Source organism: Amblyraja radiata, chromosome 9 (assembly GCF_010909765.2).
Source record: "Amblyraja radiata isolate CabotCenter1 chromosome 9, sAmbRad1.1.pri, whole genome shotgun sequence".
Classification (NCBI taxonomy): domain Eukaryota; kingdom Metazoa; phylum Chordata; class Chondrichthyes; order Rajiformes; family Rajidae; genus Amblyraja; species Amblyraja radiata.
Genome location: NC_045964.1, coordinates 65,744,038 through 65,755,342, shown reverse-complemented (window position 1 = coordinate 65,755,342; position 11,305 = coordinate 65,744,038). Strand labels below are relative to the sequence as shown.

The 11,305-nt window shown below is 45.1% G+C and overlaps 1 protein-coding gene across 5 annotated transcripts in view; it reads right to left on the bottom strand.

Annotated features, from left to right (window-relative positions):
- Positions 1 to 11,305, bottom strand: part of ccdc85c (coiled-coil domain containing 85C) — a 189,401-nt gene that overhangs the window by 54,552 nt on the left and 123,544 nt on the right. For all 5 annotated transcript variants that reach the window (XM_033027671.1, XM_033027674.1, XM_033027673.1 and 2 more), the window contains exon 2: positions 5,246 to 5,319. In XM_033027671.1, the coding sequence (XP_032883562.1) occupies positions 5,246 to 5,319 (74 nt within the window). The remainder of the gene's footprint in view (positions 1 to 5,245; positions 5,320 to 11,305) is intronic.

The window sequence follows — 11,305 nt, the reverse complement described above, 5'->3', positions numbered from 1 at the left end:
TGAGTTAATGACTAGATATTTTAAAAGAGTGAACCAAAAGAGGCCGATTCCTTTCCCCCCCCCTACAAAAGGCATGTTTTCCACTGCTGTGCGTGCTGCTGTTTATCCTTCTTCCCGCTACAATGCCAGTCGGCGAGATGACAGATCAATCAGGCACCATCAGTAAAGGCAACGAGTCACATCAAGGTCACGCTGGCAGTAAGGCCGCATCGGTTGCCCATGGCGACCAAACCAGTCACGGCACTGGCACTGAGGCCTGACTTGTAGGCCTCTGGAGATCGATGACAACAACTAATGGAGCCTCTCCCCTCATCCTGACATGTACGTACAATGGAGGGGTCACAGCATCGATGAGCTTTTAGGCCGGTGGCTATGGGAGGTCAAGGGATAGGAGTAGAATTAGGCCATTCGGCCCATCAAGTCTACACCGTCATTCAATCGTGGCTGATCTATCTCTCCCTCCCAACCCCATTCTCCTGCCTTCTCCCCATAACCTCTGACACCCGTACTATCAAGAATCTATCTATCTCTGTCGTAAAAATATCCACTGACAGGTTTGTAGGTTAAATGGTTGGTATAATGTGTAAATTGTCCCTAGTGTGTGTAGGTTAGTGTTAATGTAGAGGGACTGCTACATTATACCGGGGGGCTGAAGGGCCTGTTTCTCTAAACTAAACTAAACTAAAGAAACCAGATGGATTTTTGTGCGAGACTAGTATTTTCATGGTTATCCCAGTTGAGACTAGTTTCTTTGATTAACTTCTACTTCTGCTGTAGTGGGATTTTAACTTGCATTTTATTGCCCAGTAATAAATCTCTCTGCTGACTCCAAAGCAATGGCCCCTCAATAGATCCATAGATCAAGAAAAAAAAAATGATGAATCAAACTTTCATAATAAAGGTTTAATCCACGGGCTCCACCTGCGCCCTCCGGGTAACTGACTATTGTGTCTTTCAGTAAATATCACCAGGTTGCCAAGTTCCCGCTTCTGGAACATTTCAAGCAGAGAGAAAGGGGATGGATTAGTCTCAGAAAGAAACGTTTTAAATTTTTTTTTAAATGTCGGCACGGTGGCGCAGTAATAGAGTTACTGACTTACAGCACCAGAAACCCAGGTTTGATCCTGACTACGGGTGCTGTCTGTAGGAAGAGTGTGCGTTCTCCCCGTGACCTGTGTGTATTTTCTCTGAGATCTTCAGTTTCCACCCGCACACCAAAGGCCTACAGGTTTGTAGGTGAATCGGCTTGGTGTCAATGTACATTGTCCATCGAGTGTGTAGGATATTGCTGGTGTGCGGGGATCGCTGGTCGGTGCGGACTCGGTGCGCCGAAGGGCCTGTTTCCACGCTGTATCTCTAAACTAAACTATATTTGAAAAGAATTTTAAAGGCAATCTCATGCTTTGAGATGTTCCTGGTTTGAGAGAGGGACAATAGACATGCTGTCTTTCTTTATTCAAGCAGTCCTAGAGTCATGGTGTTGCACAGCACAGAAATGGCCATCTATACTATAAAATCCATCTATACTAATCCCATTTGCCTGCATTAGGACCATGTCTGCGTAGGAAGGAACTGCAGATGCTGGTTAATAGCGAAGATAGACACAAAATGCCAGAGTAACTTGGCGGGTCAGACAACTACTCTGGAGAAAAAGAATAGGTGACGTCTCGGGTCAGAACCAACCCTCCTTCAGACTTAGTGTCAAGAAGGTTTCGGACCCAAAACGTCACCTATTCTTTTTCTCCAGAGACGCTGCCTGACCCGCTGACTTAGGACTGTATCCTGTGAAACCTTGTCATTATTTCTAGCCACACGTCAAGAGACAAAAGTGTTTAATTGTCATATTTATTAATATTCTTCTTTGCGGCAGCCTAACAGGTTTGTGGATCCGTACTCACTCAACAGATAGCGTAACAAACAAAACAAAAAATGAAATTCAGCAAATGAAAATACTCCAATATTAGTGCAAGTTTAAACAAAAAGAAACAAACACTCCATTTTCAAAGACAGACACAAAATGCTGGAGTAACTCAGCGGGACAGGCAGCATCTCTGGAGTGAAGGAATGGGTGACGTTTCGGGTCGAGACCCTTCTTCAGACTGAAGAAGGGTTCCAACCCAAAACGTCACCTATTCCTTTTTCTCCAGAGATGCTGCCTGAGCCGCTGAGTTACTCCAGCATTTTGTGCCTATCTACTCCAGAGATGCTGCCGAACTCGCTGAGTTACTCCAGCACTTTGTGTCTTTTTCCGCAATGGCCTTGCTGACCTCCTCTGATAATTATATCAACACCATCTGTGGCGGTAATCATTTCAAGGGAAGATAATACTGGTACCCAATCTTATACAGAATTCAGTTACAGATTAAAAATCTGACTGGAATATACGCCAGGATCCTTCTTGAAAGAGTTAAGGGCCTGTCCCATTTTCACGACCTAATTCATGACCTCTGCCGAGTTTGCCCTTGACTCATGGTCGTCACAAGGTCGTAGGAGGTCGTAGGAGATCGTAGGTAGGTCGTAGCAGGTTGTGATGCGAGTCGTAGGTAATCGTGGCATCAAGTAGGTCGGGCCGTTTTTCTAGCCTGATGAAAAATATCCACGTGTAAAAAAGGTTGTGAATTAGGTCGTGAAAGTGGGACAGGCCCTTTAAGCAATCGTGGGCAGTTCCTGTCAAGCCCATAATAAACAGCTTTTTTTAACTTCCCCGTTGAACTGCTAATCGCACTCAGGCACAGTGGCGAGTTATGGATGAAAGAGAGAAAGATATTGGAAATCCAAAAAATATAAAGCAAAATTGTTAGAAGCAGGTAGTCAGGATGCAAGGTCTGGATGAAGAATTAATCTTTCAGGCCGATGACCTTTTACTGAAGCAGATTTGGTGAAAGTTCATGGATCTTCAATAATAACTCTCTTTTACTCTCCCGGCAACAGCGTGATGTCTTTACACACTTGCAGAGATGTATTTTCAGCTTTTCAAAATCGGGATGATGCACCACTGGGCGAGAGGAAATGTCACACTGGGAAAATAAGTATTGACAGCTTATTTACCCCAGTCGCCGGCCTTCTGTGGCCAGGCTGATGGAGTTTAATTTGGCATCCACTTGTGAAGCCCAGCTGTGCGGACAAATACCCGTCTGTCAAATGCAATGCGTTATATTTGCAGATCCAAAACCCTCTCCCAGCCTCAAGCATGAAATGGACACCAAGGACTGGAGCAACTCAGCGGGCCAGGCAGAATCCCTGGAGAACATGGGATAGGGGACGCCTCGGGTCGGAATCCTTTGCCCACACGACTGGGACCCTCCCCGACCCGAGGACGGCACGGTGGCGCGGCAGAAGAGTTGCTCCCTTACTGCGCCAGAGTCCTGGGTTCGATCCTGACCGCGGGTGTTTGTCAGTATGGAGTTTGTACATTTTCCCCGTGACCTGCGTGTGTTTTATCCAGGGTACCCGGTTTCTTCCCACACTTCAATGAAGCACAGGTTTGCAGGTTAATCGGCTTCGGTATGATTGTAAACTTGTCCCTCGTGTGCATAGGATGGTATTAGTGTGCGGGGATCATTGGTCTGGATCGAAGCTGGGTCTCTGGCACCACGAGGCAGCAACTCTACCGCTGCGCCGCCTTATGTGGGGAAATGGGATAGACAGGGAGTTGTGGTCAACATATATCTGCCATGATCTTATTGAATGGTGGAGCAGGCTGGAGTGGCTTGGTGGCTTACTCCTGTCCATAGAAACATAGAAAATAGGTGCAGGAGGAGGCCATTCGGCCCGGCGAGCCAGCACCGCCATTCATTGTGATCATGGCTGATCGTCCCCAATCAATAACCCGTGCCTGCCTTCTCCCCATATCCCTTGATTCCACTAGCCCCTGGAGCTCTATCTAACTCTCTCTTAAATCCATCCAGCAATTTGGCCTCCACTGCCCTCTGTGGCAGGGAATTCCACAAATTCACAACTCTCTGGGTGAAAAAGTTTTTTCTCACCGTCTTAAATGGCCCCTTTATTCTAAGACTGTGGCCCCTGGTTCTGGACTCGCCCAACATTGGGAACATTTTTCCTGCATCTAGCTAGTCCAGTCCTTTTATCATTTTATATGTTTCTACAAGATCCTCCCTCATCCTTCTAAACTCCAGTGAATACAAGCCTAGTCTTTTCAATTTTTCCTCAACAGTCCCGCCATCCCAGGGATCAATCTTGTGAACCTACGCTGCACTGCCTCAATCACAAGGATGTCCTTCCTCAATGTTCCTTTGTGTTCTTGCCCACAGTCCTAAGTATGAATTCATGCTGAGGGGCGACTTTGTCCGTGCCCGTTATGTGGTGACTATTTGCATACCTATGGTATTGTATGCAAAACAAAGTATTCCACTGTGACTTGTCACATGACAATAAAGTATTCATTCATTCATTCATTCATTCATTCATTCATTCATTCATTCATATCTATCAGAAATATTTACAAATATTTATTGGGTATGATGAAGACTCCAGATCCGAAACGTCACCTGTCCTTTCCCTCCCCAGATACTTTAGAGATACAGACGTGGAAACTCGTACTTTGGACAACCGACTCTGCGCCGGCCAGCAATCACCCCATACACTAGCACTATTCTTCACACTAGGGACAATTTACAATTTGCCCAATTAACCTACAAACCTGTACGTCTTAGGAGTGTGGGAGGAAACCAGAGCACTCAGAGGAAACCCACGCAGGCTACAGGGAGAACGTACAAACTCCATATAGACAGCACCCGTAGTCAGGATCGAACCCAGGACCCTGCCGCTGGAAGGCAGCAACTCTACCTTGCTGCCTGACCCGTAGAGTTCCTTTGTGTTTTTGCTCAAGATTCCAGCATCTGCAGTTTCTTCCTGGATATTAAAAGTAATACTTATTCACAAACTATTATAATAATAACCATTTAAAAGGCTAAAATGTAATGTATCTGTGATGGGTGGTGAATCTGCGGAATTCATTGCCACAGAAGTCTGTGGAAGCCAAGTCAATGGTCTGAGATAGATAGATTCTTGATTAGTACGGGCATCAGGGGTTGTGTGGAGAAGGCAGCAGAATGGGGTTGAGAGGGAGAGATAGATCAGCCCTGATTGAATGGCAGAGTAGACATGATGGGCCGAATGGCCAACTTCTGCTCCTTTCACGATATATTCCAGCTTGGTTTGCAGGCATCTGGATGGGGAAATATTTGCTGTGCATTTTATCAGTGTGAAGTCAGGACAAACATACCTGTGATAAGATCTTGTTATCTTCCAGAAACTTGACTTTGTTTTCCAGTTGTCTGACGTAGACTGAAGCAGAATCTGCAAAAAGAGCAACACAGGAATAAGGAATGATGATTAATGGAGATCTGCTGGGTGAGACACGTCACCTCATCATGCACTGCGAGCATAGAAGGAGGCGGCCATTCAGCCCATCGAGCCTGTTCTACTATTTAATATGATCATGGCTGATCAGCCATATTCATTGCCCTGTTCCAACTATTCCCCCCTATCCTTGGTCTCTCTTACACAAAGAAAAATATCTAGCTCCTTGTTGAAGCCACTTAACGATTTGGTATTCCTGTCCTAGGGAATTTTGCAGGATCGCCAGGAAGGAAAATAAATCTTCCCCATATCATGTTGAAGAGATGGTAGCATGGTGGCGCAGCGGTAGAGTTACTACCTTGCAACGCCAGAGACCCAGCCTCGATCCTGACCACGGGTTCTGTCTGTCCGGAGTTTGTGCGTTCTACCCGTGACCTGTGTGGGTTTTCTCCAGGATCCCCGGTTTCCTCCCACACTCCAAAGACATACAGGTTTGTGGATTAATTTTGGTTTGGAAATATTGTTAAATTGTCCCTATTACGTGTAGGATAGTGTATGGGGATCGCTGGTCAGCATGGACTCGGTGGGCTGAAGGGCCTGTTTCTGTGTTGTATCTCTAAACCAAACTAAACTAAACTAAACCATATTCATTGCCAGCTTCCCTCCCTTATCCTTGGTCTCTCTGGCACTAAGAAAAATATCCAGCTCCTTCTTGAATCCACTTAACGATTTAGTATTCCTGTGCGAGAGAATTTTACAGGTTCACCATTTTCTAGGAAGAAACTAAATCTTCCTCATATCAGTTTGAAATAGCTCACCCTGTATCCTTACACTGTAGCCCCGGGACCCGGAAAATTGGAAATGTCCTTCCTGCAATTGATCTGTCCAGTCTTATACGTAAATGCACAGAATCCTTTGCCCAGAGTGGGAGAATCAAGAACCAGAGGACATAGGTTTAAACCAAAGATAGGCACAAAATGCTGGAGTAATTCAGTGGGCCAGGCAGCATCTCTGGAGGGTAGAAATGGGTGACGTTTCAGGTCAAGAACCTTCTTAAGATGAGGGGGGAAACATTTCACAGGAACCTGATGCGTAACTTTGTTTCACAAAGGGGGGTGGGTGTATGGAAGGAGCTGCCAGAGGAGGTAGTTGAGGCAGGGACTATCGCAACGCTTAAGAAACATTTGGACAGGTACATGGAGAGGGCAGGTTTAGAAGGATAAGGGTCAAACGCAGGCATGTGGGATTAGTGTAGAAGGGGTTTGTTGGTTGGCATGGGAAACCAACAAACCCCTGGTTCCACACTGTATGACTCTATGAGTGAAAATGTATTCTGCACTTGCTGCCTGTTCAGATCATCATGACCCAATGCAAGGCTGCCAAGATGATGCAAGTTAAACATAACTTGGCACCATTGCATATCTTGTCATATCTCTTCACAGAAAACAGTTTATACCACCTTTGCAATGTGGCTCCAGGGTAAATAATCTATGATAGGAACGGCTGGGCTGCACAAAGAGCACCTCCCAATCCCGTGATCTAGAAGGACAAAGGCAACAGGCACTTGGAAACATCGCTTCCTACCGCCACCCTCCCAGTGACACCACAATATATTGTAGTTCCTTCATTGACACTGGCTTTAAACACAATTCCCTTCCTGTCAGCACTTTAGTCTAGTTTCGTTTAGAGATACAGTGCGGAAAAAGGCCCTTTGGCCTACAGAGTCCACACTGGCACATTATCCCCGCACATTAACACTATCCTACACATATTAGGGACAATTTACATTCACACCAAACCAATTAACCTACAACCCTGTACGTCTTTGGAGTGTGGGAGGAAACCGAAGGTCTAGGAGAAAAAAACACGCAGAACGTACAAACTCAGCACAGACAAGCACCCGTAGTCTGCAAGCGCTGTAAGGCAGCAACTCTACCACTGCGCCACCGTGCCACCCAAATAGTGGGAACATCGTTATCAGAAGGCGTTCCACCATCGTTTTCTCAAGGACATTTGGAGGTGGGCAATAATTGCCAGAGCCCCGAAAAATGAATGACATATAGCGCAAGAAGGATAGCAATGATTTTCACTGAGATGTAAGAGAATACAAGATGGGTTCGAAGCACTGAAGCTTATTGGAAACTTACGAAAAGGTGAGCTTGGAAATAATACTTGAGTATGAGTGATTATGAATTGGGGCAAAGATAAATATTTGCATCATCTGCAAACTATGTAGCAGCATATTAATCTTCACTGCAGTAAGATTAATGGGTCTCGTAGTTTGTGACAGTAAATACTGATAAACTGCAGCTTGTTTTTGCACGTTTGGGAGAAATTTGTCCTTCGGTGCAGGTGCTAAGTATGTGATTTTGTGGTGATTGCATATTATAATCTATTTCAAAAATTCAAAAAAAAGCTCTGCGACGCATGGATTAATACAACGGCCAATTTCGCAACAGGGTTGGGTTGGGTTGTGCAATCGTTGAAAGTTGTTCTGAGCTCCTGTCATTTGTTATTATATTGGCAAGACAGAGGTTGTTTCAAGGAAAAAACTTGGCGCAAAGAGCAGCATTATAATGACTAATGTGTAGGGAGGATGCTTGTTTAAACGGAAGACAGACACAAAGAGCCGGAGTAACTCAGCGGGTCAGGCAGCATCTCTGGATGACGTTTCGCAGGGCTGCCAACATTGGGTGAGGGTTGACAGAGAGAAATTGCGAGGCAGTGCAGGGAGCTTTTGCATTTTTCAGCTTGAAATTGTGCAATCTGGTGCATACTGTAGCGAGTCTTTTAACTTACACTTGAATCCAACATTTATGCTTTAAATTGGATTAGGTATGAATAAGGTTAGGCTAGATTACATTCCTAATTACATTCCACAGTAATGTCAGGCTCTGATCAACAGGTGCAGCACATGAATGACCTTAGTATATTCATGAATGGAAATCAGATTATAATTCATGCTCTTATGCATATATGTATATGCAAATATGTTCGCACTGACCAGCAATCTACAATACACCAGTTCTATCCGACACGCCAGGGACAATTTACAGAAGCCAATTAAGTCTGCACTTCTTTCCGATGTTGGAGAAACCGGAATTCCGGAGAAAACCCATGTAGTCATAGGGAGAATGTACAAATTCTGTACAGACAGCACCCGTAGTCAGGATCAAATCTGGGTCTGTGGTGCTGTAACTCTACCGCTGCGCCACCGTGCCACCCCATTAAATTATTTTTCCTGTTATATATTTATTATGGTGTCACGTCAATAAAGATAAACACATGATTCTGATTTCTGCCCTTAGTTGGATAACACACAGTCTCCAGTCATTGTGTTTTACATCTATATGGCTGGTTTTCAACCTCTTCAGTCTGAAGGTCCCGACCCGAAACATCCCCCATTCTTTCTCTCTAGAGATACTGCCTGCCCCGCTGAGTTATTCCAGCTTTTTGTGTCTATCTTCAGTTTAAACCAGCGCCTGCAGTTCCTTCCTACACTCTTTGTTAAGCAAAACAGGTCCTATTCTCATAATATTATTCACCTCAACTAAGTATTTTCTTCACCTCCGTTGCTGCAGAGAATATATCCCAGTTATCAAATCTTTCTTCAAAGTGAAAAAAAAAATCCAGCCCAGCCAACATCTTCATAAATTGCCCCTGGATCCTCTCCAGAGCAATTGCACCCTTTCTACAGTGTGTCATAGCCTGACAGCGTGGAAACAGGCCCTTCATACCAACTTGTCCATGCAGATCAAGATGCCCTGTCTAAACTAGTCCCATTTATCCGCATTAGGCCCATATCACTTTCAACTTTTCCTGTCTACGTACCTGTCCAAATGTCTTTTAAATGCTGTCATTTTACCTGCCTACTTCCCCAGGCAGCTCGTTCCACATGCCCACCATCCTCTGTGTGAAAATGTTGTCCCTCAGGTTCCTATTAAATCGTTTCTCTCTCACTTTAAACCAGGGGTGTCAAACGAATTTTAGGTCACGGGTTGGATTGGACAAAATGCGACTTCATGCGGGCCGGATCAGTTGTGCAACGCGCAAACGCACCCTTTCCATTAATAAACCATTTGAAATCGAACATTAGCCGACACAAATGTAGACCTAACGAAACAAATTGTAAATGTAGGCTACACAACTGCACCTGATTTTTATTAGCCTGCTTCCAGCAATCAAACTCTGACAATGAACACAGTCAGCCTCTAATTTGTATTGGTGATTGAAGTGAGGGTGTGTGAAGGTGTGAGAGTGTGTGTACGGGAAGCGATTCCCTCTCTTTGTGATCAGCGTGAGAATGTCATGAAATGCGTGATTCTCACGCTCAATGCGTGAGAGTTGGCAGCCATGCGTTTCGGGTCGAGACCCTTCTTCTGATGACCCACCTTTTCTGCAGAGATGCTGTCAGACCCGCTGAGCTACTCCAGCTCTTTGTGTCTATCTCTTCATTATAACGGTCTATCGGAACACCTGTCCCATTGGGGACTATTTTGTGTCTGTCTTCAGTATAACCAGGCATCTACTTTTCCTTCCTATACATTTTCTCTGTACCTTTCACAATACACATGACAATAAACTAATCTAAACTTAACTGGTATGAAACTTTTTTCACTCCTGGGCCATTGAAGTATAAAGTCGCAGTGGTGTTCGGACAAAATGTTTGTAAGGGGCGAGAGCTGCGGTTGGTCAGATATGGTGTATAGAGTTGGACAGCACAGAAATGGCCACTTCTACCGACCACATCAATGGCGACCATGTCATCCATCTACACTCATCACATTTGCCTGCATATCTGTGTTGGAAGAAACTGCAGATACTGTTGGGAGTGTTCAGTTCAGACCTCTCTCACCCATCTTTTTGATTTATAAATCCTATGTTACTCTCTTAACGGGGGGGGGGCACACACCGAGCGGACATTCGGGGACTTGGTGATGTACGGGAAGCGATTCCCTCTCTTTGTGATCAGCGTGAGAATGTCATGAAATGCGTGAGAGTTGGCAGCCATGCGTTTCGGGTCGAGACCCTTCTTCTGATGACCCACCTTTTCTGCAGAGATGCTGTCAGACCCGCTGAGCTACTCCAGCTCTTTGTGTCTATCTCTTCATTATAATGGTCTATCGGAACACCTGTCCCATTGGGTCAGGAAATTTGCCCCCCCCCCCCGTTAAGAGAGTAACATAGGATTTATAAATCAAAAAGATGGGTGAGAGAGGTCTGAACTGAACACTCCCAACAGTATCTGCAGTTTCTTCCAACACAGATATGCAGGCAAATGTGATGAGTGTAGATGGATGACATGGTCGCCATTGATGTGGTCGGTAGAAGTGGCCATTTCTGTGCTGTCCAACTCTATACACCATATCTGACCAACCGCAGCTCTCGCCCCTTACAAACGTTTTGTCCGAACGCCACTGAGACTTTATACTTCAATGGCCCAGGAGTGACGAAAGTTTCATACCAGTTAAGTTTAGATTAGTTTATTGTCATGTGTATTGTGAAAGGTACAGAGAAAATGTATAGGAAGGAAAAGTAGATGCCTGGTTATACTGAAGACACACAAAATAGACAATAGACAATAGACAATAGATCAGGAGTAGGCCATTCGGCCCTTCGAGCCAGCACCGCTCGTAAATGTTGAAGTAATTCAGCGGGTCAGGCGGCATATCTGGAGAATAAGAGGTGGTGTTTCGGGTCAGAACGCTTCGTCAGTCTGAATCGGTTCCAACCAGAAACGTCACCTATCTACACAAGCCCCATTTTATGCATTTTTGTGGGGCGGATTTACTAGAACGCACCAAACACTGAGTGGTGAAATAAATGCTGGGAGTATTCGGCAGGTCGGACGGGCTTGCTCTGAACGCACCAATACATGTACAGACACTGAAAGGGTTTGAAAATCCCTTTTGTACTATGACGCATTAAACCTCAAATAAGCAGGACGGGGTGTGAAGTGGAGAAATGTTCCCAGTGATTCACA